General features: G+C 45.3%; 1 protein-coding gene and 1 long non-coding RNA gene across 9 annotated transcripts in view; one reads left to right on the top strand and one right to left on the bottom strand.

Moving 5' to 3' along the window:
* The window catches only part of LOC149984020 (uncharacterized), a 468,468-nt gene extending 452,985 nt beyond the window's left edge, over positions 1 to 15,483 (bottom strand). Inside the window, exons 1-2 of the long non-coding RNA XR_016495282.1 lie at positions 15,350 to 15,483; positions 14,920 to 14,981 (exon numbers count right to left, since the gene is read on the bottom strand). This is a non-coding gene — a long non-coding RNA (uncharacterized LOC149984020). The remainder of the gene's footprint in view (positions 1 to 14,919; positions 14,982 to 15,349) is intronic.
* Positions 1 to 23,443, top strand: part of mast2 (microtubule associated serine/threonine kinase 2) — a 164,947-nt gene that overhangs the window by 128,973 nt on the left and 12,531 nt on the right. For 7 of the 8 annotated variants that reach the window (XM_036969242.2, XM_036969239.2, XM_090232065.1 and 4 more), the window contains 12 exons: positions 6,946 to 7,021; positions 7,238 to 7,447; positions 13,303 to 13,404; positions 17,378 to 17,679; positions 17,983 to 18,191; positions 18,544 to 18,682; positions 18,844 to 18,976; positions 19,582 to 19,747; positions 19,908 to 20,132; positions 20,621 to 20,730; positions 20,831 to 20,985; positions 21,462 to 21,784. In XM_036969242.2, the coding sequence (XP_036825137.2) occupies positions 6,946 to 7,021; positions 7,238 to 7,447; positions 13,303 to 13,404; positions 17,378 to 17,679; positions 17,983 to 18,191; positions 18,544 to 18,682; positions 18,844 to 18,976; positions 19,582 to 19,747; positions 19,908 to 20,132; positions 20,621 to 20,730; positions 20,831 to 20,985; positions 21,462 to 21,784 (2,150 nt within the window). Of the gene's footprint in view, positions 1 to 6,945; positions 7,022 to 7,237; positions 7,448 to 8,307; positions 8,705 to 13,302; positions 13,405 to 17,377; positions 17,680 to 17,982; positions 18,192 to 18,543; positions 18,683 to 18,843; positions 18,977 to 19,581; positions 19,748 to 19,907; positions 20,133 to 20,620; positions 20,731 to 20,830; positions 20,986 to 21,461; positions 21,785 to 23,443 lie in introns of those variants that run through there. The other variant, XM_036969244.2, reaches the window with a different exon arrangement.

The raw sequence follows: 23,443 nt of genomic DNA, 5'->3' as shown, positions 1-23,443 counted from the left end.
TATTGATACATTACTAACCCAAACACTTAATCTGCAAAAATGACAAGTTAGTTAGTGGTTCATGGTGATTTCAGAACCAAAGTGTGTGTGTGGAGGGGCTACACCCCCCCCCCCCCCTCTGTGATAGTAGGGTGGTAGATGCCTAGTCTCCTTTATGGCTCAGCTAAGGTGCCTAGATAGCACATACACCATAGACACACACACACACAGAAGTCAGCTCAGACAGATCCAGCTCAGCAGCTAATTTTAATTTAGAATGGAAAACTCATGTGTTTGTGCGTCAAATGTTACTGCATCGAATCGTATCTCATCGAACCGAATCATTTCAGACTATAACGTATCGTTCCTGTATTTTATCAGAGCCCATGTATCTAGATCCGTATCGAATCGTCTTGAAAGGGAAAGATGAACTTTCTTAGGGAAAGCACGGGAGGGAGGGAGAAAGCTGAGTCTCAGACAAGCTAATTAAGATTAAAGAAAGAAGCAATCATATGTTAATTTCATGGCCTTATTATCAGCCATGCTGAGAGTGATGACTGCAGTGCTTATTCTCATGTCCTTCCTCTCTCTCTACCTCTTCCTCTGTTTTTTCTCTCTTTCTTTCTCTTCCAACTCATTCTTCTGGAGTTGTAGAAATAATCTCAACATGTTCATCCATCATAGGCTTGTCATATCCAGTGGTGGGTCCTGTTTTAATGAGCAGCACAGAGCCTCACAGACAGACACAGAGACAGTCACACACACACACAGTCACAGATGGTGTATTTAATTAAACACTTCTACCCTTCCCTCAGCAGCTCAGCCCTTCATTTTGGGTGTCACCTTGTTGAATGTATTACCCATGTCATTAGCGTCTCATCGAATGGGGCTCTGAGGTGCTCACACACACAAACATACAGTGGCTTGTGAGAGTATTCACCCCCCTTGGCATTTTTCCTATTTTGTTGCCTTACAACCTGGAATTAAAAATGTTTGGGGTTTTGTATCATTTGATTTACACAACATGTCTACCACTTTGAAGATGCAAAATGTGTTTTATTGTGAAGCAAACAAGAAATAAGACAAAAAAAAACAGAACTTGAGAGTGCATAACTATTCACCCCCCCAAAGCAATACTTTGTAGAGCAACCTTTTGCAGCAATTACAGCTGCAAGTCTCTTGGGGTATGTCTCTATAAGCTTGGCACATCTAGCCACTGGGATTTTTGCCCATTCTTCAAGGCATCCTGCTCCTGCTCCTTCAAGTTGGATGGGTTCCGCTGGTGTACAGCAATCTTTAAGTCATACCACAGGTTCTCAATTGGATTGAGGTCTGGGCTTTGACTAGGCCATTTCAAGACATTTAAATGTTTTCCCTTAAAACCACTCAAGTGGTGCTTTAGCAGTATGCTTAGGGTCATGGAAGGTGAACCTGTCACGTTCGTCATAACGAGGAGACCAAGGCGCAGCGTGATTTGAATACATTCTTCTTTATTTACGAAGAACACTAAACAAACTAACCATGTAACAAAACGACCGTGCCGCTAATAACGAGTGCTGACAGGCAACTACACATAGACAATCACCCACAAACCAAAATGGAAAATGGCAACCTAAATAGGATCCCCAATCAGAGACAACGATAAACAGCTGTCTCTGATTGGGAACCAATTCAGGCCACCATAGACCTACATTTACCTAGACAATCCCAAAACCCCATAGATATACAAAAAACCCTAGACAAGACAAAAACACACATACCACCCTCATCACACCCTGATCTAACCAAAATAATAAAGAAAACAAAGATAAATAAGGTCAGGGTGTGACAGAACCTCCAAAGCTCAATTTTAGTCTCATCTGACCAGAGTACCTTCTTCCATATGTTTGGGGACTCTCCCACATGCCTTTTGGCAAACACCAAACGTGTTTGCTTATTTATTACTTTTAGCAATGGCTTTTTTTCTGGCCACTCTTCTGTAAAGCCCAGCTCTGTGGAGTGTACGGCTTAGAGTGGTCCTATGGACAGGTACTCCAATCTCCGCTGTGGAGCTTTGCAGCTCCTTCAGGGTTATCTTTGGTCTCTTTGTTGCCTCTCTGATTAATGCTCTCCTTGCCTGGTCCTTGAGTTTTGTTGGGCGGCCCTCTCTCAGGTTTGTTGTGATGCCATATTCTTTCCATTTTTTTATAATGGATTTAATAGTGCTCCATGGGATGTTCAAAGTTTCTGATAGTTTTTATAACTCAACCCTGATCTGTACTTCTCCACAACTATGTCCCTGACCTGTTTGGAGAGCTCCTTGGTCTTCATGGTGCCACTTGCTTGGTGGTGCCCCTTGCTTAGTGTTGTTGCAGACTCTGGGGCCATTCAGAACAGGTGTATATATATATATATATATATATATATATATATACTGAGATCATGTGACAGATCATGTGACACTTAGATTGCACACAGGTGGACTTTAATTCACTAATTATGTGACATCTGAAGGTTATTGGCTGCACTAGATCTTATTTAGGGGCTTCATAGCAAAGGGGGTGAGTACATATGTACGCACCAATTTTCAGTTATTTTTTTCATTCCACTTCACCAATTTGGACTATTTTGTGCATGCCCATTACATGAAATCCAAATAAAAATCAATTTATTAAATTAGAGGTTGTAATGTCACAAAATAGGAAAAACGCCAAGGGGGATGAATACTTTTGCAAGGCACTGTACATACACCCCCCTGCCCCTCACACACACACACACCCCTCCCTGCCCAGCCTCTTCTCCGTCACGGTCAATTAGGTCCTTCATTTCCCCAGTCGCATGCCTCACCGGTGTTGGGGCAATGTTATTCTCTCTCTCTCTCTCTCTTCTCTCTCTCGCTCTGATTCACTTCATTTATCCTCTTCATCATCCTCTACCTTTTTCTCTTGAGCACCCTTTTCACGTAATCTGACGTCAGTGTTTAAAAAGCTCACACTGCCAATTCACCCGTTTCTAAAACGCTAATCCTTTAAGAGAAATGGTATTGTGCTGCAGTATATAAATGAATAGCGACAACAGGCTTCAACGGTCTTCAAAGTTCAAGTTTATTTCAAAGATCTTCTCAGCCTATTAACACACAGGCTTATACTGTAGATCCAAAACCTCCCCCCCCCCCCCCACAAGTATAATTTGAGTCTGTGTTCAAGGTCGTTTTCTCAAATGACTTATGAACATATTTTTCTGGGCTGTCAGTCTGATGTTAGTCATTCTCAGGACCTTAATGATTCTATTAGCAGCTCGTTTGAATGTGAGGCTTATTCAATAAAGTCACATATCACTCAAAGCAACTCCACTCACAGACAAAGGAAAATATCCTTAAAATATTTGAGTATTTATGAAGCAGCCACTGTGCATCAATCTCTGTCGGAGCTAACCTTTTGGTTGCTGTGGCAGCAGTGACATGGCTATGATTGTATTTCTGAGTGATTAAAAAAATTAAAAAATAAAAAAAGAACAGTGGTGTGTGGCAGGACTCAGAGCTGAGAACGTTTCTCCTCTCGGTTCGTGAAGATGACTGGCATAAAATTTTATTTTATAAGCAGACAGTTCTACTAAATTAGTATGTTAGGCGTGTGTAAGAGAAGCAGAGGATATTCGAATATGTTCTGAGAAGCTCACCTTCCAGCAAGAGTGTTAAGATGATGATAAACAGCTCCTGTGAGGTTGACCTCATATGTCACATTCAGTGTGATCTCATTCAATTATGCTGGGTAATAGGCAACAGAATGGTTCATAAGATGAGCGAGCTGTCGGTGGAGGACGATAGGCAATACCTCATCCCCCTGGTCACATGACCACACGACACACAGATGACTCACACAAACAGTCACATCTGTGGACCCCAAATTCAATTTTGTGCCGGCCACACATTCCCCCACCGCTTCCAATACAATGCTATATAACACAGCCGCTCAGATTGGAATCTGTCTGTCTGTCTGTCTGTCTGTCTGTCTGTCTGTCTGTCTGTCTGTCTGTCTGTCTGTCTGTCTGTCTGTCTGTCTGTCTGTCTGTCTGTCTGTCTGTCTGTCTGTCTGTCTGTCTGTCTGTCTGTCTGTCTGTCTGTCTGTCTGTCTGTCTGTCTGTCTGTCTGTCTGTCTGTCTGTCTGTCTGTCTGTCTGTCTGTCTGTCTGTCTGTCTGTCTGTCTGTCTGTCTGTCTGTCTGTCTGTCTGTCTGTCTGTCTGTCTGTCTGTCTGTCTGTCTGTCTGTCTGTCTGTCTGTCTGTCTGTCTGTCTGTCTGTCTGTCTGTCTGTCTGTCTGTCTGTCTGTCTGTCTGTCTGTCTGTCTGTCTGTCTGTCTGTCTGTCTGTCTGTCTGTCTGTCTGTCTGTCTGTCTGTCTGTCTGTCTGTCTGTCTGTCTGTCTGTCTGTCTGTCTGTCTGTCTGTCTGTCTGTCTGTCTGTCTGTCTGTCTGTCTGTCTGTCTGTCTGTCTGTCTGTCTGTCTGTCTGTCTGTCTGTCTCTCTCTCTCTCTCTCTCTCTCTCTCTCTCTCTCTCTCTCTCTCTCTCTCTCTCTCTCTCTCTCTCTCTCTCTCTCTCTCTCTCTCTCTCTCTCTCTCTCTCTCTCTCTCTCTCTCTCTCTCTCTCTCTCTCTCTCTCTCTCTCTCTCTCTCTCTCTCTCTCTCTCTCTCTCTTCTCTCTCTCTCTCTCTCTCTCTCTCTCTCTCTCTCTCTCTCTCTCTCTCTCTCTCTCTCTCTCTCTCTCTCTCTCTCTCTCTCTCTCTCTCTCTCTCTCTCTCTCTCTCTCTCTCTCTCTCTCTCTCTCTCTCTCTCTCTCTCTCTCTCTCTCTCTCTCTCTCTCTCTCTCTCTCTCTCTCTCTCTCTCTCTCTCACACACCATGTCTCAGAAGGGAATCTCATTGTCGCCTCATTGCTTCAGACAGAACCCCCAGTTTATTCTCTGCTGTGGTGGTGTGAGTGAGAGACAGAAAGGTCATGGCTGTCTCCATTTGTTCCTGCTAGCCAGACTTTTGATGTGGCGAGCGAGATGGAGAGAGAGAGAGGAAGGGGCTGATGCACACAGACTAAATGAGCCATCACCGCTACACATCACGCTCCCCAGGGAACTGACCTTTCCAGCCATAGACATCCACCAGTATGAAATCCTCGATGAAGTCCTGACAGACAGATAGGGTCCTCAGACTGACTCTCAGACACACTGTCAGGAACATAACGCACACATCCCCTGCCTGGTCTCAAGAGCCATCAGCTCTTCATGTGTGTGTGACATACAGTATGTGTGCAGCCATGTATGTCCATGTCTGTGTTTCTGACCTAAGAGCTGTCATCCTCTTCAATGTATCTCATGCCCTCTCTGTCTGACCTGACCCTCCATCCACAGTATCCCTCTACTGGTGCCTTGGGACTTGGAGCTCACTTCTGTCATGCTGTACTGCAGCTCAGGGATACTGAAAAATACAGAACCCTACTACCATGCAGTATACTAGTCTCTCTGGACTTATGTAAACTAGACTCCCAAGCTACAGTCTCTCTGGACTGGTGTAAACCAGACCGCCAAGCTACAGTCTCTCTGGACTTATGTAAACTAGACTCCCAAGCTACAGTCTCTCTGGACTGGTGTAAACCAGACCGCCAAGCTACAGTCTCTCTGGACTGGTGTAGACCAGACCACCAAGTGTAGTCTAGAGCCCCAAGCTACAGTCTCTCTGGGCTGGTGTAGACCAGACCACCAAGCTACAGTCTCTCTGGACTTGTGTAAATCAGAACACCAAGCCACAATCTCTCCGGACTGGTGTAGACCAGACCGCCAAGCTACAGTCTCTCTGGACTGGTGTAGTCTAGACCGCCAAGTTACAGTCTCTCTGGACTGGTGTAAACCAGACCGCCAAGCTACAGTCTCTCTGGACTGGTGTAGACCAGACCACCAAGTGTAGTCTAGACCCCCAAGCTACAGTCTCTCTGGACTGGTGTAAACCAGACCGCCAAGCCACAGTCTCTCTGGACTGGTGTAGACCAGACCACCAAGTGTAGTCTAGACCCCCAAGCTACAGTCTCTCTGGGCTGGTGTAGACCAGACCACCAAGCTACAGTCTCTCTGGACTTGTGTAAATCAGAACACCAAGCCACAATCTCCCCGGACTGGTGTAGACCAGACCGCCAAGCTACAGTCTCTCTGGACTGGTGTAGTCTAGACCACTAAGCTACAGTATCTCTGGACTGGTGCACAACAGACCACCAAGCTTACGTCTCTCTGGACTGGTGTAGTCTAGACCGCCAAGCTACAGTCTCTCTGGACTGGGGTAGACCAGACCAGCAAGTGTAGTCTAGACCCCCAAGCTACAGTCACTCTGGGCTGGTGTCAACCAGACCACCAAGCTACAATCTCTCCGGACTGGTGTAGACCAGACCGCCAAGCTACAGTCTCTCTGGACTGGTGTAGTCTAGACCGCCAAGCTACAGTCTCTCTGGACTGGTGTAAATCACACTGCCAAGCTACAGTCTCTCTGGACTGGTGTAGACCAGACCGCCAAGCTACAGTCTCTCCGGACTGGTGTAGACCAGACCACCAAGCTACAGTCTCTCTGGACTGGTGCACACCAGACCACCAAGCTTACGTCTCTCTGGACTGGTGTAGTCTAGACCGCCAAGCTACAGTCTCTCTGGACTGGTGTAAATCACACCGCTAAGCTACAGTCTCTCTGGACTGGTGTAAATCACACCGCCAAGCTACAGTCTCTCTGGACTGGTGTAAATCACACCGCCAAGCTACAGTCTCTCTGGAATGTTGTAGACTGACCACCAAGCTACAGTCTCTCTGGACTGATGTAGAGCAGACCACCAATTTACCGTCTCTCAGGACTGTTGTAGACCAGACCACCAAGTTACAGTCTCTCTGGACTGGTGTAGACCAGACCGCCAAGCTACAGTCTCTTAGTTCTCCACTCATATCTCTGTATGTTTGTCTTTTTTCAGCCCTGGTCGCTCACCCATTTCCTTTGACCATGAGATCGTCATGATGAACCATGTCTACAAGGAGCGCTTTCCCAAGGTACCTTCCCATAACAATGATTCGTTCATATCAGTCTTAACATTTGTTTATTATGACTTAGTTGACATTAATACATTCAGAAATGAAATACCTAGAACTAAAATCTTAACCAATTCACGACAGTCCTTCAATGAGCTTTGCCATTGTAATAAAGCTCCCTATGAGCTGTCTGGAAGGTGAGCATATGTGAGTCAACTCTCCCCCTCTCGTCCCCAGGCCACGGCTCAGATGGAGGACCGTCTGGCTGACTTCCTATCGTCCTCGGCTCCTGACAAGGTGATGCCCCTGGCCGACGGGGTCCTCAGCTTCATCCACCACCAGGTCATAGAGCTGTCCAGAGACTGCCTGGATAAAAGCCGCGAGGGTTGCATCACCTCACACTACTTTTACGAGCTGCAGGAGAACTTGGAGAAACTGCTACAAGACGTGAGTGGACTGTTTGTTTTAATTTTGGGAGTTAAGGTGGATTTGAGGAGTTTCATCCTTTGCACTGATATTCGCCAACATCAGTAGAACAATTAATTAAGTGACGATATCGTCCAATTCGTGTTCATTTAGACACCTGTTTGTTAACCCTTGTCACGCATGGTTTCACTAAGGTCCTCACTCATCATCATTAAGCCTGTCAAGTCTGTCATGCAGTTTGTCAACACATCGTGATGTCATAGGATGAGGACACCACTTTGACCTGTTTAGGTCATCAGAAAAACATAAACACCCTTCCTCTCTCCTTCTCCCCCTCCCACCCTCATCTCTCTCTCTCTTTCTGTCCATATGGGACACATTCCCCCACACCTGCCACCAATATGTTAGTCACAAGACGGGTTGGTCTGTGTTAGGACTTGAGGGACGTTCAATAGTGTGTGTGATGTCATTGATGTCTCTGTTATCTCAGTTACAGTGCCGGGGTGCTCATGGTTGTGACATTATTGCTCCCAGTGGCCTCGCCCGGCGCCCCCCGGTCGACGGAGGGTGGGGTGGGGGGGGGGGGGGGGTTCTCCTCTCCCTGATTCTAATTTCATGGCCCAACAGTCAGCAGAGGTGATTGATGAATCTCCCAGACACCCAGGAGGAGGGGTGCACCGAGAAAGAGGGAGCGAGACTAAGGGAGGGAGGGAGGGGGAGAGAGAGAGAGAGAGAGACAAAGTTAGGGAGGGAGCGAGCGAGCGAGGGATGAAGCCATAAGAGGAGGGGTCTGCAGGGAGTTTTCCAGTCTTGGATTGGCTGTTTAAACCATCCTGTGTTAGGGCTGATGCCTGTTAGAATGTGGTTTGTGTGTGAGAGACAGAGAGAGAGAGAAAGAAAGAAAGAAGCAGACAGAGTATTAACCCCACGAGAGCCACATGCTGGCCACATTTGGAGAACAGAAAGAACATTGTATCACCTTCACGGAACTAATTGGGCGACATGGTTCGGGGGGCTTAGCAGAACGCAGTAGGTGGCGCCGATATAAACGTGCTGTGGAATGAGGCAGTGAACAGGTACCCAGAGCGGAGGGATCCGGATGGCCAGCGTCGCGTTTTTTCCCCGATATTTCCATCGCTCTGGCCCAGGATGATGTGTCGCGTGTCGTGGCAGAGGAGGCTGGAGGAAGAGGAGGTGCTGCAACATGTTTTGGAGCAGAGGGAGTGGAGGAGAAAGTGGAGCACACTCACATGGGAGTGTGATCACAACGCTTTTCCAGTTAAGTTGTTGTCTTGATGTCTGTTTGCGGTTGGGGGGGGGGGGGGGGATGTTTGGACTGAGGTCAGGTCAAGGTCTCTGCTGGACCGTCTTAGTTGGTTACAGGTATATCTGTGACAAGGGATCGGCATTGTGAAAGTTGATGCTTATTATTTAGTAACAAATGGTAGGCTATTGCATACTTTTTCGGCTTGGAAAAGGTCACAGACCTCTTGTCATATGTTGTCTGCCGCAAACCTTCGTATGTTGATTCAGTGTATGTTATTTGGCACCTACATGCAGTCAGTCCATGTTGTGAGCCAGTTGTGGCGGTCAGTGCTCTTCTCCATTGTCTTGTTCTTCACCCCTCTAACCCTATCCCCCTTTCAGTCTCTGTCTTGTCACAGCTCCAGGCCACTACTCTAACCCTCCTCTAGCCAGGCCAGGCCATCCATCCATTCCCATATATCCATTCACCCCACGCGGCGACACCATTTAAAAAACGGCACAGGAGACCACCTGATCCACCTCAACCTCTACCTCGACCTCGGGCCTGAGTGACTTGTCGCCATAGCAACCCCCCGCCTCTGGCCCAAGAAGGACCCCTGTGTAGACTTTAGAGGCCCAGGTCACCTGAGGTGGGGAATGAGGTAGTTAGCTAGCTAGGTTGCCTGCTCAGCACTCTCCATCAGTCACAGTGTGTCAGAGGTGGTCCTTTGGCTGGCTGGCCATCACTCACTGGTAGTCAGGTCTTACAGGCAGTTTAGAAGATGCACACACTCGCACAGACGCACAACACACACAAAGCCACACCCATTTGCACACACTCACACACATACAGAGACACTAGGGGTGTGCCGATCGTATCCGTTTTATCACACTTGATACTCGGAATCAGATTTACTCTTGATCGGAAAACCCAGACGTGCTCTTTAAATGCTGGTAAAGTCTAAACCTCAAGTGCACATTACTGCGCTATCGCTCAGAGCGTATCGTTGTGTTCCTTCACTCATTGACACACATTTTTAGACGACCCGACAGATGAAAACTTACTTTAGTCCTATTCAATTATAAACGAAATAGGCTAATAAATACCCTAATGCATGGCTGGCTACTAGTGTCTGCATTTATTCCAGACACAGATTTAAATGAAGGTAGGCTAATTCGTATACTGTTTCACTTTCGAGAGGAGCAAAACTTCTCTCTACTGACACTTATGCCGCAACATTTGTATATTAAAAATAAACTACATTTGTCATTTTATTTTCTAATGATATGTCACTTGGTAAACATGCCTGGGCGAGAATAAATAATAATAGCAAGCAAGCATGGGTTTGGATCACGATATAACGACAGATGTTGTCAGCAATGGAATAATTATACGGACAGACAGTGGGCATACTAAACAACGCCACGTAGACAGACAAAACGGCCATATCACCTCAGCAAAGTCAACAGGAAATAACTAGATTGAACAACAATGACTAGCTACGGATTCGGATTCATACACAATGTTTAGAGAAGGGGAGACTTGTGCCCTGAGACGGGTGACTGCGATTGAGTGAAACAGAACCGCGTGTTTTTATATGTGGTGAAATGAGAGCAGAGGGAGAGCGGCTAATTCTAATCCAATCGTTGCAGCTGGCTCAACCGATACCCCGCCTGTTTCTTTACAGACAGATGAACTAGCCAATAGTTGTTTGGAGCACACAGCCCTTCACACTGTTTGAGTGAAAGAGAGATGTGTGCTGCCAGCTGAAAATTACTTTTTTCAGATCACGGATAATTACAAAAAATACCTGTGTCCTAATCATATTTGGAAAATTGTCCATATCCGTTACGATACTCGTTTTGTCTGTGTACTCGGAGACACTCTTCTCTCCCTCTCTCTCACACACACACACACACACACACACACACACACACTGTCTCTCACACTGACACAGCGTAGTTAATTAGCCGTTGTGAGTGTGAATGACGGTCCCACCGCTGCCCATTACTCACCAATCACTTGTCTATAATGGGAGGAGATCCTCCATTCCTCCCTCCATCTTCAGCACTTTGGCGCTTTCATTTCCTTTATAAATTATTCAGGAGCTGATTGGAGCCCCTAGGGCCCCTGCTGCCTGCCTACCGAGCAGCCTGTCTAGCTGCCTGCCTGTCTAGCTGCCTGCCTGGTCAGCCTGCCTGCCTGTGTGTGTGTGTCTGTCTGCCTGCCTGTGTCTGTCTGCCTGCCTAGCTGCCTGCCTAGCTGTCTGCCTGGTCAGTCTGCCTGCCTGTGTCTATCTGCCTGCCTGCCTGTCTAGCTACGTGCATGAGCTGCCTGCCAGGTCTGTCTGCCTGCCTATCTAGCTGCCTGCCTGGTCAACCTGCCTGCCTGCCTGTGTTTGTCTGCCTGCCTGTCTAGCTGCATGCATGAGCTGCCTGCCTGGTCTGTCTGCCTGCCTGCCTGTCTATCTGCCTGCCTGATCAGTCTTCCTGCCTGCCTGCCTGTCTAGCTGCCTGCCTAGCTGCCTGCCTGCCTGCCTGGTCTGTCTGTCTAGCTACCTGCCTGTCACTATGGGATGTTTCTATTAGCCCGTGGCCGACGGACACCTGGCCAGGCCTTGTTTATTAACAGTCTCTGGCTCTCTATTAGGCTGCCTTCCACTACACCTACCTGATGGATGTGTGTTTTACACACTAACATTTTGACTATCTTCCCCCCTTCAGTGTTTTCAAGTATCAGAGGTGCTGTCTAGGTGGTTTTCTGTGGTAAATTACTCTGTCCAAACTGACAGCATGTTTCCGTGGTATATTTTCACTGTATCAGTGAGGTCATTCTGCTTTAGCTAGCTAGCTGCTTCTCAGTGTCAGTCTTTATTGTATGTTTAAGTGATAATGCCAGAGAAGCCGGTGTTTGGAGGAAATATTGGCACGGGTGTGCGTAGAGGGCCAGAAAACCGTGCCAAGATATCCTCCAAACAATGGCTTCGAGGGCATTATCACTTTTATATAATGGGTCACCAACATATTCAAATAATGATTGACATATTTTTAATTAAAAACGTTATTTTTACGAATTTATTAAAACTATTTCATCCTTCCACAAGATATCGTCCCGACACAAATCTAGGGTTGCTACTCGAGCCGGCTGGTTGTTCGTTCTATCGGTTCGGTTGCCAGATGTCACACCCTGACCTTAGAGATCCTTTAAATTCTCTATTTGGTAGGTCAGGGTGTGACTAGGGTGGGAAATCTATGTTCATATTTCTTTGTTGGCTGAGTATAGTTCCCAATCAGAGGCAGCTGTCTATCGTTCTCTCTGATTGGGGATCACACTTAGGCAGCCCTTTTTCCCACCTTCTGTTGTGGTATCTTGTCTTTGGTTGTTGCATGCGTTTGCACTCCTAGCTTTACGTTTGTTGAGTTGTTTATTGGTTTTGGTGGAACATTTAAAATGAAAAGAAAATGTACGCCTACCACGCTGCACCTTGGTCTTCATTTAACGACGAGCATTACACCAGAGACCCGACCCAATCGTTCTGTCTTTTTGTTCTGGTACCTATGGACGCGACCCAGTAGTTTGTTCTAAATGTTCTATTGCCATACTGACTGGCAACGTTCTTATCTCTTGCTTGCTAGCCAGCCAACTATGGCTAACTTACAGTCACGTCAAACATTGCAGCCAGAATAACAACATTGTGATGGCATTTCCATTTGTTTAGGCTGTTTTCCAATGACATTGATTTGGACACATCCATAACAGTGAGCTAATGAGGCGTGATTTCGCCTGGCATAGAGAATGTGCTCTCTCATCAGGACACTGTTGTTCAGAGGAGCTAGCCAACAACACATCTGACACAATATTTTCAAACTGAAGCTGGAAAGACTGCTAACCAGCTGCACTTCATTTCATTTGACCTTTTTTCAATTGACATTTCTTTGTATATATCCATAAAAATGGTGCCAGCTGATTCATGAAACTCTGACTGTGTTTGTCTAACGACAAGTTCCATACTATGGGACAGCAGGAGATCGAATATGAATATTGAAACAATGTTGCAAATGTCGGAGAGACAGACAGCAAGGTTTATACAAATATCCGCTTTTGAAAACTAAATGTTGGTCTAAAAGAAATGTGAGATAATGTCTAGATGCTTTTTATTGTGGAGATCAAGTTTATAAATTGCCTGGCTGGGTTGATGAGACAGTGGATTGAACAGTCAGATGGAACAGAGTAAATAGGCATTTTAACGTCATAGATTTAGCCAGTGTTAACTTGTGGAATAGACACCGGCTGGAATGCGGTTTTAACCAATCAACATTCAGCATTAGACCCACCCAAATAATGGAGTGTATCGACTGCATGTATCTTTTCATCTTCTTTCCTGTGTCATCTATGAAAATTGACAGATAGGTGAAGCTGTTTTTATACGAAAAATCAAGTCTGGTTGATGTAGAATTGATTATATACTACTGATTGTGTATAAACTATCTTTCTGATCATGTATAGACTAACACCATTCTATCTTTCCCCAATGTACCTCTGAGGTGACTGCCTATTGCTGCAAGTAGTACTGATGGTTTCATACTACCAGTGTACTTTCTAACTCTTCTTCTCTCCTCTCTGTGTCTAGGCTCACGAGCGCTCTGAGAGTGTGGAAGTCACATTTGTGACCCAGCTGGTGAGGAAGCTGATGATCGTCATCGCTCGGCCAGCACGCCTGCTGGAATGTCTGGTAAGAGGAACGAGAGGGGGGAGACTGGGAATTATCGGAGGTGTTTTCCCAACAATGCTTCCTTCAAATGAATGAACATCTCACACCTAAGTGCTTACCGGAGGGAGATAGACGATGAATGTCTATGTCTCGGTTTTTAAGATGACACAAAAAATACATTTTCTTATTTTTCTCATAAATGGGTTCCTATTTGCAAAAGACAGTCATTTTCTCCCTATGGTTAATAAGCCACCTAGCCATTTACTCCTAATCGTGTGGCAACTCAACCATTATTATTATTGTCATCTGTCCTCAGAGGCAGATGCACTGCACGTGCAACAGCCTACAGCACATACTTTATGTATCACCCATAGGAGCTCCCTCCCATCCATCCAGCCACCCAGCTCCATTTCTCAAGCAGCCCAAGCATGCGGCTGCTCTCTGCCCAGCTAGGGAGAGGGCAGTGGGGTGGCCTATCCGGTGCTTCATCACCCCCTCCTCCTCCTCCATGGCTAAGCAGCTGGAACCATCCCTCCACCTCATCACTCTCTCTGGAGCTGGGAGGTAGAGAGGGAATGACAGAAAGGGGGGTGGAGAGAGGGAGAGGCTGCCACGTTGCTCACGTCTGTATTTTTGACTAATCACATGCAGCCGATCCTGTGACAACACACAAGATGGGTTTTTACAAATGGACATACACACAGCTTGGAGAGAGGTGGTGGTGGGGGTACACTGGGTGGTAGAATACATATCGGCAAGTCCAGATCGGAGGAGTCTGCAGTCACATGCGGTGTCCCACAGGGGTCAGTGCTGGGGCCTGTCCTGTTTTTAATTTACATGCTCCCTCTGCTAAATCCTCCAAGATTACAACATCAACTTCCACTACTACGCTAACGATACCCAGGTCTACATTAACACAAAACTGGACTCCATCTCTGCCCTAGCAAAACTCAGCAGCTCCCTAAAGGACATCAGGGCATAGATTAATGAGATTTTCCTCCAGTTGAACAGTAGCAATACTGAGGCTATGCTTATTGGGAAAACCAAGCAGGTCACCAGTGCTGGAAACCTCTGCCTCCCAGCCAAATCGCTACAGAGGCTCCGACTAATCCAGAACAGTGCTGCCAGGGTCCTGACCAGGACCAAGAAGTCTGACCACATCACCCTGATCCTGGCTCAACTCCACTGGCTACCGGTCAACTACAGGATCGACCTAAAAATTCCAATGCTTTTATTTAACCTTTCTGATCTCCCCATCCCGGATCCGGGTTCGTGAATACAGACTCAAGCTCATTACCATAACGCAACGTTAACTATTCATGAAAATCGCAAATGAAATGAAATAAATATGCTAGCTCTCAAGCTTAGCCTTTTGTTAACAACACTGTCATCTCAGATTTTCAAAATATGCTTCTCAACCATTGCAAAACAATCATTTGTGTAACAGTATTGATGGCTAACGTAGCATTTAGCATTAGCATTCAGCTGGCAACATTTACACAAAAAAACAGAAAAGCATTCAAAAAAATCATTTACCTTTGAAGAACTTCAGATGTTTTCATTGAGGAGACTCTCAGATAGCAAATGTTCAGTTTTTCCTGAAAGATTATTTGTTTAGGACAAATCGCTCCGTTTTCTGCGTCACGTTTAGCTATGAAAAAACCCCTGTATCCAGGATTGTGTAAATCTATCAGCAAGCTCATTAGCATAACACAACGTTAACTATTTATGAAAATCGCAAATGAAATGAAATAAATATGCCATCTCTCAAGCTTAGCCTTTTGTAAACAACACTGTCATCTCAGATTTTCAAAATATGCTTCTCAACCATAGGAAAACAATCATTTGTGTAAAAGTAGCTAGCTAGAGTTAGCATTTCGCGTTAGCATTTAGCGTTAGCATTAGCGTTAGCATCCAGCACGCAACATTAACAAAAACATAAAAGCCTTCAAATAAAATCATTTACCTTTGAAGAACTTCTGATGTTTTCAATGAGGATACTCTCAGTTAGATAGCAGATGCTCAGTTTTTCCAAAAAGATTCCTTGTGTATTAGAAATAGCTCCGTTTTATACATCACATTTGGCTACCAAAAAAAATCCATAAATTCAGTCCTCAAAACGCAAACTTTTTTCCAAATTAACTCCATAATATCGACTGAAAACATGGCAAACGTTGTTTAGAATCAATCCTCAAGGTGTTTTTCACATATCTCTTCATTGATACATCGTTCTTGGAAACATGCTTTCTCTCCTGAATCCCAGGAGAAAATGCCTGCACCTGAAGATTACGCACAAATTTAGACAAAGGACACCGGGCGGACCTCTGGAAAATGTAGTCTCTTATGGCCAATCTTCCAATGATATGCCTACAAATACGTCACAATGCTGCTAAGACCTTGGGCGAACGACAGAAAGTGTAGGCTCATTCCTTGCGCAATCACAGCCATATAAGGAGAGAATGGAAAACAGAGCTTCAGAAATTCTGCTAATTCCTGGGTGATGCATCATCTTGGTTTCGCCTGTAGAATGAGTTCTGGGGCACTTACAGACAAAATCTTTGCAGATTCTGAAACTTCAGAGTGTTTTCTTTCCAAAACTGTCAAGAATATGCATAGTCGAGCATCTTTTCGTGACAAAATATCGCGCTTAAAACGGGAACGTTTTTTATCCAAAAATGAAATAGCGCCCCTAGAGCTCTAACTGGTTAAAGCCTTGAATGGAATGAGCCTCACCTACATCAGCCACCTCACACTCTCCTCTCCAGCCACTCCCTACTGAAACACGTCTCCGAACTATCGGGGACCGACCCTTCTGCTACCTAACCCCTCGCCTATGGAATGCTCTCCCTGACCATCTGAGATCTAGTCTGGTACCGGTCTTTTTAGCTAACATTCCATTCCTTTCCACTCCATGACATTGCCAAAGAGACTGCCTTTCGGCAATCTCAACATTCAATATACAGCTGGATTTACGGCGGAGTTGCTCATCAGTTGTTGGAAATAGCATTAATATTTTCCATGACAACATGGTGAGCCTCTAAAATATAATTAAATTATAACAAAGTAAAAAATAAAAAAAACATTTAGCTGTTAGCTAGGCAAGTTGTTGTATTTTGAGGCTTAAAATCAAAGCAAAGAGGTTTTGTGGTTAGAATTGCAGTAGCTCTGTATTTAGTTTGAGAATTTAGATGTGCGCTAGCAGCTTTGGACAGATTGGTTTTGTCTGGACAAACAAAACACTTTGCTTAGCAACCGCATACCAACGTGTTCTGTGGAGAGAAAAAAAGTTATGGAATTCCAATATTTGGATAATCGCTGTGATTGGAGGATAGCTGTGAGGGTTATCGAATCAGGATCAACTCCTCTGTAGCTCATTGATGATAGAATGTTCACATTTGAAGATGACAGAAAGGCCAGTCTCTTTGGCAATTACAAGGAGTGGAATATTCGCTAAAGAGACGCTCCATCACTCAGAGCTTTTAAAATGGGCCTTAAAACCCACTTCTACAGACTATTCTTTTTCAGTCCTAGTCCCAATATAAAATGTATTTAGCACCTTGCCCAATATTGCTAATTTACATGCTTTGATTCAAAATGTATGTTGTTTTTATTGTATATATATTTTTTTTTCCTCAGTGAAGCTTTGAGATAACTCTGTAAGGAAAAGTGCTATACAATTACATGTATTATTATTATTAGAAAGTCTTTGTCAGATGACAAGGAAATAAAGGAGTGTTCACATACTATACAGTACAGTGCTGTTGTGGATTATTTTGCAGTACATTCTCATTACCTCCTGTTGATTATGCGCTCATGATTTGTGCTGTGGTTGAGCCAGTGAGCCACAACCAACAAACAAACAAACAAACACACACATCCCAACCTGTATTGCATTGGCTGCATGACTTTGGCAGATTACAACACCTTCTTCTCTAATCCACCCTCTCCTTTCCCTCCCTCTCCCCTCCCCCTTCGGTCTCTCCCTGGTGTACAGGAGTTTGACCCGGAGGAGTTCTACCACCTGTTGGAGGCAGCAGAGGGCCATGCCAAGGAGGGCCAGGGCATCAAGTCAGACATCCCCCGCTACATCATCAGCCAGCTGGGTCTCACCAGAGATCCCCTGGAGGAGATGGCCCAGCTGAGCAGCTACGACAGTGGGAACCCAGACACGCCAGAGACAGACGACTCTGTGGATAGTCGAGGGGCCACGGTACCTGTTGTAGCTCCCCCTAAAACCAAGGCCCCACGGGAGGAGGACTTTGAGAACATCAAGCTCATTAGCAACGGGGCTTACGGGTAAAGGCAGACAGCCAGAGGCAGGCTTGTACCTTTATAAGACAGTAGATTAAGACTGAAGCGTCCCCATGGGTGTGTTAGCCCATGACAATGACGATAATGATCATGATACCCTTTAATTATTTATCTTCTCTTCCCCTTCTCTATCTCTCTCTCACCCCTCTCTCTCCATTTCTCTAACCCCTGTCTCTCTTTCCCTCTCTCTCTCTCTCTCTCTCTCTCTTTTGTGCTCTCTCTCTCCCTCCCCCCTCTCTCCCTCTTCTTCCCTCCCCTCCTCTCTCCCACAACCATTTCTCTCTGCAGTGCTGTGTTTCTGGTGCGTCACAAGGAGACGCGTCAGCGTTTTGCCATGAAGAAGATCAACAAGCAGAACCTAATCCTAAGGAACCAGATCCAGCAGGCCTTTGTAGAGAGAGACATCCTGACCTTTGCTGAGAACCCCTTTGTGGTCTCCATGTTCTGCTCCTTCGAGACACGCAGACACCTCTGTATGGTCATGGAGTATGTGGAGGGTAAGGGCTGATCATACGGCTCATTTAAACACACAAGCAAGCAAACAAACAACAATGGACTCCTCTGTACGGTCATGGAGTATGTCGAAAGTAACAGCTGATCATACACACAGTTGACATACATCAGGGCTGGCCAACCCTTTCCCTCGAGAGCTACTAGTTGTGCAGGCTTTTGCTCCAAACACACCTCATCCAGCTGATCAAGGCCCTGATGAGCAGCTAATTAGTAGAATCGGGAAGCGGTCCCCTTCTTCCTTACACATTGTGTACACACTGACACCGTTTCTTCCAACCGCATGCTTGTGAGTGGGGGTGCATGTGTACTGACTGTCGTTGCCTCTGCCCTCCGCAGGTGGTGACTGTGCCACCCTGCTGAAGAACATTGGGGCTCTGCCTGTGGACATGGCACGCATGTACTTCGCTGAGACCGTGCTGGCACTGGAGTACCTCCACAACTATGGCATCGTACACAGAGACCTCAAACCGGACAAGTAACACACACACAAGAAGGCTGTATCTGTCTTGCAACTTCATTCTGATACTTCATGGGCTTCAGCAATTCACCCGCTGTAAGCGCTATTCACCATCTCACAATGCTTCCATCTCTCTCTCTCTCTCTCTTTCTCTCTCCTTCCCTACTTCCTTCCTGCAGTCTTCTGATCACTTCGATGGGCCACATCAAGCTGACAGACTTTGGCCTGTCTAAGATCGGTCTGATGAGCCTAACCACTAACCTGTATGAAGGACACATAGAGAAGGATACCAGGGAGTTCCTGGATAAACAGGTACAGAGAGAGACACCTCTGGCGCCCCAACACATAACACCCTAACTCTGCCACTGGTCACTCAATCTTCCTTTATGTATAACAATGTGTATGACAGAAGTGTATGACGATGTGTACAGGTATGAGAACGAATGCAACATTGTGCCGTTAAGAGTGTATCAAATCAAATTGTATTGGTCACATACACACGTCTAGTAGATGTTATTGCGGGTGTAGCAAAATGCTTGTGTTTCTAGCTCCAACAGTGCAGTAATATCTAACAATTAGTATCAAACAATTTCACAACAATACACACACATCTAAAGTAAAGGAATGGAATTAAGATTATATAAATATTTGGATGAGCAATGTCGGAGCGGCATAGACTAAAATACAGTAGAATATAATATAATACAGTATAAACATATGAGGTGAGTAATGCAAAATATGTAAACGTTATTAAAGTGACTAGTGTTCCATTATTAAAGTGACTAGTGTTCCATTATTAAAGTGGCCAGTGATTTCAAGTCGATGTATATAAAGCAGCAGCCTCCAAGGCACGCGTGCTGTTTTCAGTTTTCTCCTTGCCTACACTTGACCCTTCCCCCCCGTGTGTGTGTTACCAGGTGTGTGGTACACCAGAGTACATAGCCCCAGAGGTGATCCTGAGACAGGGCTATGGGAAGCCAGTAGACTGGTGGGCCATGGGGGTCATCCTCTATGAGTTCCTGGTGGGCTGTGCCCCTTTCTTTGGAGACACGCCAGAGGAGCTCTTTGGACAGGTCATCAGTGGTGAGCACCAGAGATAACAGGAGCCCATTAAACACAGGAGTCTGCATTTCTAACGGAGAAAAAAAGGACAGAAAAAAAAGAGAAAAGTGATTGCTGTGTTTTCTGAACAGATGTGGGGAAAAATGCATCTGACTACAGTTTCTGCTCTCCGTCTCTGTAGATGAGATCATATGGCCAGAGGAGGAGGAGGCTCTTCCTAACGATGCCCAGGACCTCATCTGTAAACTCCTCAGACAGAACCCTCTGGAGAGGCTGGGTACAGGCAGTGCATTCGAGGTGAAGCAACACCGGTTCTTCTATGACCTGGACTGGAACAGTCTGCTGAGACAGAAGGCAGAGTTCATCCCTCAGCTGGAGTCAGAGGAAGACACCAGCTACTTTGACAGTAAGTCACACCTATTCTACATGATATACAGTGCATTTGGAAAGTATTCAGACCCCTTCCCCTTTTCCACATTTTGTTACTTTACAGCCTTATTTTCTGAAATGGATTAAATTAATGTAATGTTTTTGTTTTTGAAAAACTTGACTAAATTTTAGAATAAGGCTGTGACGTAACAAAACTGTGGAAAAAGTCAATGGGTCTGAATACTTTCCAAAGGCACTGTAGACGTACCTATACTAACACCCTGAACCTACCCTGCTATTCCTTTACTCACACTCCATAGTCATTGAAATAATAGAATACAGTTTAAACAGTCGCTGTACTTCAACATAGAGCTTACCCTTCATAACTGCTCTACACACGCTTATTCTATCTTCCAGTCTCCGGGTACTGTGTCATGAAAATGAGTTTGTCATGTAACTAAATCTTGTTTTCCTCTTCTAATTCTCTCTCTCTCTCTCTCTCTCTCTCTCTCTCTCTCTCTCCAGCCCGTTCAGACAGGTACCACCACATGGACTCTGAAGATGAGGACGACACTAACGATGACGATCACGTAGAGATGCGCCAGTTCTCCTCCTGCTCGCCCCGCTTCAGCAAGGTAAACCACGCTCGCACATACACATACAAACATTCACACACAACTGCCACTGCTGCAAATGTAATCACTCTGTGTACTCAATGTAATTAAAACTGTGTAGGTGTACAGCAGTATGGAGCGTCTCTCCCTCCATGAGGAGAAGCGTGCCCCCCCACCCACCAAGCGCAGCCTCAGTGAGGAGGGAGGAGAGCGCATCGACAGCCTCAGTGGGCTCAAGTCCAGAGACCGCTCCTGGCTGGTGGGGTCACCTGAGATGTGAGTATAGGGGCTCTTCTGAGGCCAGCAAACCAAAGCCTAATTTACTATCGTTGATACTAATTATTTAAGTCTTCCACTGTAGGAGGTGTCTGTGTCTTGCATCAAATTAAATCCAATTTTATAAGCCTAATTTACTATCGTTGATACTAATTATTTAAGTCTTCCACTGTAGGAGGTGTCTGTGTCTTGCATCAAATTAAATCCAATTTTATAAGTCACATGCACCGAATACAACAGGTGTCGACCTTACAGTGAAATGCTTACTTACAAGCCCCTAACCAACGATGCAGTTTAAAAAATATGAGTAAGAATGAGAAATATCACCAACAACAGAACTGTAGCCTTATAGATTATAAATCCCTAGCACTTTACTTAGTTAGGGTAGTTGACACAACCTTTTGATAAACATTATATTCGATAAACTTAGTTGTTCTGCATTTGTAACATCCCTCTCCTGTGTCTCCCTCCCACAGCCTGCGTAAGCGTCTGTCCGTCTCTGAGTCGTCCCACACTGAGAGTGACTCCAGCCCTCCTCTGGCGGTGCGTAGACGCTGCTGCTCCGCCATCATCGAAATGCCACGCTTCGCCATCTCCTCGGAGGAGGAAGGAGGGTTTGCCCCCAGTCGTAAGAGCCCCAGCCTGCTCAGCCAGACCCCCGGGGGAGTCAGGGGACCCCGCAGTGAGGAGCTGCCCCTCTCCATCCCAGAGCTCCCAATAGAGAGAGAGCTGAAACTGGTCGAGTCCCCCACCACACCTGGGTCCATCACCAGCCAGCTCAGCAGAGCCACACTCACACGTCAGTACTGGCTAAACAATATACTCACTCTATAGATGGGTGTCTGCTTTGATTACATTCACATGACCAGGGATGCAAACTAGGGGGGGGGGGGGGGCATTTGGAAAGTTTGAGGTGAGGGAGAAAGTGTGGTGCAACAAATCAATCATGTTAGCATTGTTAAGTATCTTGCTATAGTAGCTGGATCGAATTAACGTTATTCGTTAGCTAGCCAGAGAAATGTTGGGCAACATTAGCCAACTTAGCTGATCAAATAATTGAGTTTATTGTTTGAAAATTAGCTGGCTAATAAAGTCAGACAGCTAGCTAGCTAATGTTACAACATCAGATGAGCTAAGTGACCTTACCAATTCGCTATAGTATTAACTGGTGTACGACTCATTGCCATTCTTCAAGTTATAACGCGTGAGTTGCTTCATGGACCCTGGCAATCTGTGTGAAATGTTAACTAGTTAACGAACTAACTACTATCTGTGAACTCGTGTTTTTGCCTCTACAGTATGTGGTTCATTTTCAGAATAGGATCTACATGATCTGTGTGTAAAATAAAAAAGTGGTTAATGTGAACCTAACTTGCAGCTAAAAAAAATGTAAGGAAAGCAATCCAATGTTATTTGTTGCCTAGACTTTACTGCAAATGACACTCAAGTCTTGAGAAAAAAACAATACACTAATATTGCAGTTAGCCATGACAGCCTTCATAATAGAATGCTTGTGACCACACACATGTTGCATTTGGAGAAAAAAAACATCTTAAAAGTAGAAATAGAATGAAACAAACAGGCATTCTACTTTTGCTCTATTATATAGTGGTCATTATAGTAGACATTGATCAAGTGCACAAAGCTACATGTGTGCAAAAATAACTTTTACTGAGTAAAAAAATAAATGACCCCCCCCCCCCCCCTCACTCACACAAAAATGTCACTGTCAAGTTCAACACAACAAAAGCAATATATTTGGGCTACACTGCACATTATTACATTGTACACTTTCTGCCTGTGGACATCCGTTCTACAATGTGCCAGCAGAGCATGATACACTTTGTTGGCATAACTGATCTCTTTCAGGCAGAGAGCCTGGCATACCCCTTTTTATCCACTGTGTTGAAAGAGGGGGAATGTGTGGCATTTCTTTCCCCTCTACTGGCATCCAGCTTAAGCCAGGCCCAGCTCCAGCTACACTTGATCCCTGAATCCACTTGTCTCCTTGCCGTTCTTCAAGTTATAATGCGTTAGTTGCTTAATGAACCCTGGCAATCTGTGTGAAATGTTAACTAGTTAACGAACTAACTACTATCTGTGAACTAATGTTTTCATTTCAGAATGAGAGAATTAGGCGTGGCTTGTTAAACAAGTGGATTCAGGGATCAAGTGCCAAAAGCAAGACAGTAACCACAAGCACATATCTGGATCCACAAAGAAATTGTTAATTGGCCACAAAATCTATTTTGCAATGGACATCTCAGTCTCCGGACTTGAATCTCATTGAAAACCAGTGGTTTGAATCTATGAGGGCAGTCCATAAGCGCAGACAACGGATTCTGTATGGAGGATCCCTCCCAATGTGTTCTCTAACATTATAGAAAAAGGCTCATTGTCGTTATCCTTGCAAGGTGAGGCATTGAATGGTATTGAAAACAGGGGTGTACATTTTGAC

The sequence above is a fragment of the Oncorhynchus mykiss genome, chromosome 4 (genome assembly GCF_057628025.1).
Source record: "Oncorhynchus mykiss isolate SJ-2025 chromosome 4, ASM5762802v1, whole genome shotgun sequence".
Classification (NCBI taxonomy): domain Eukaryota; kingdom Metazoa; phylum Chordata; class Actinopteri; order Salmoniformes; family Salmonidae; genus Oncorhynchus; species Oncorhynchus mykiss.
The sequence above is the reverse complement of the archived record's forward strand: the minus strand, read 5'-3'. Positions and strand labels throughout refer to the sequence as shown.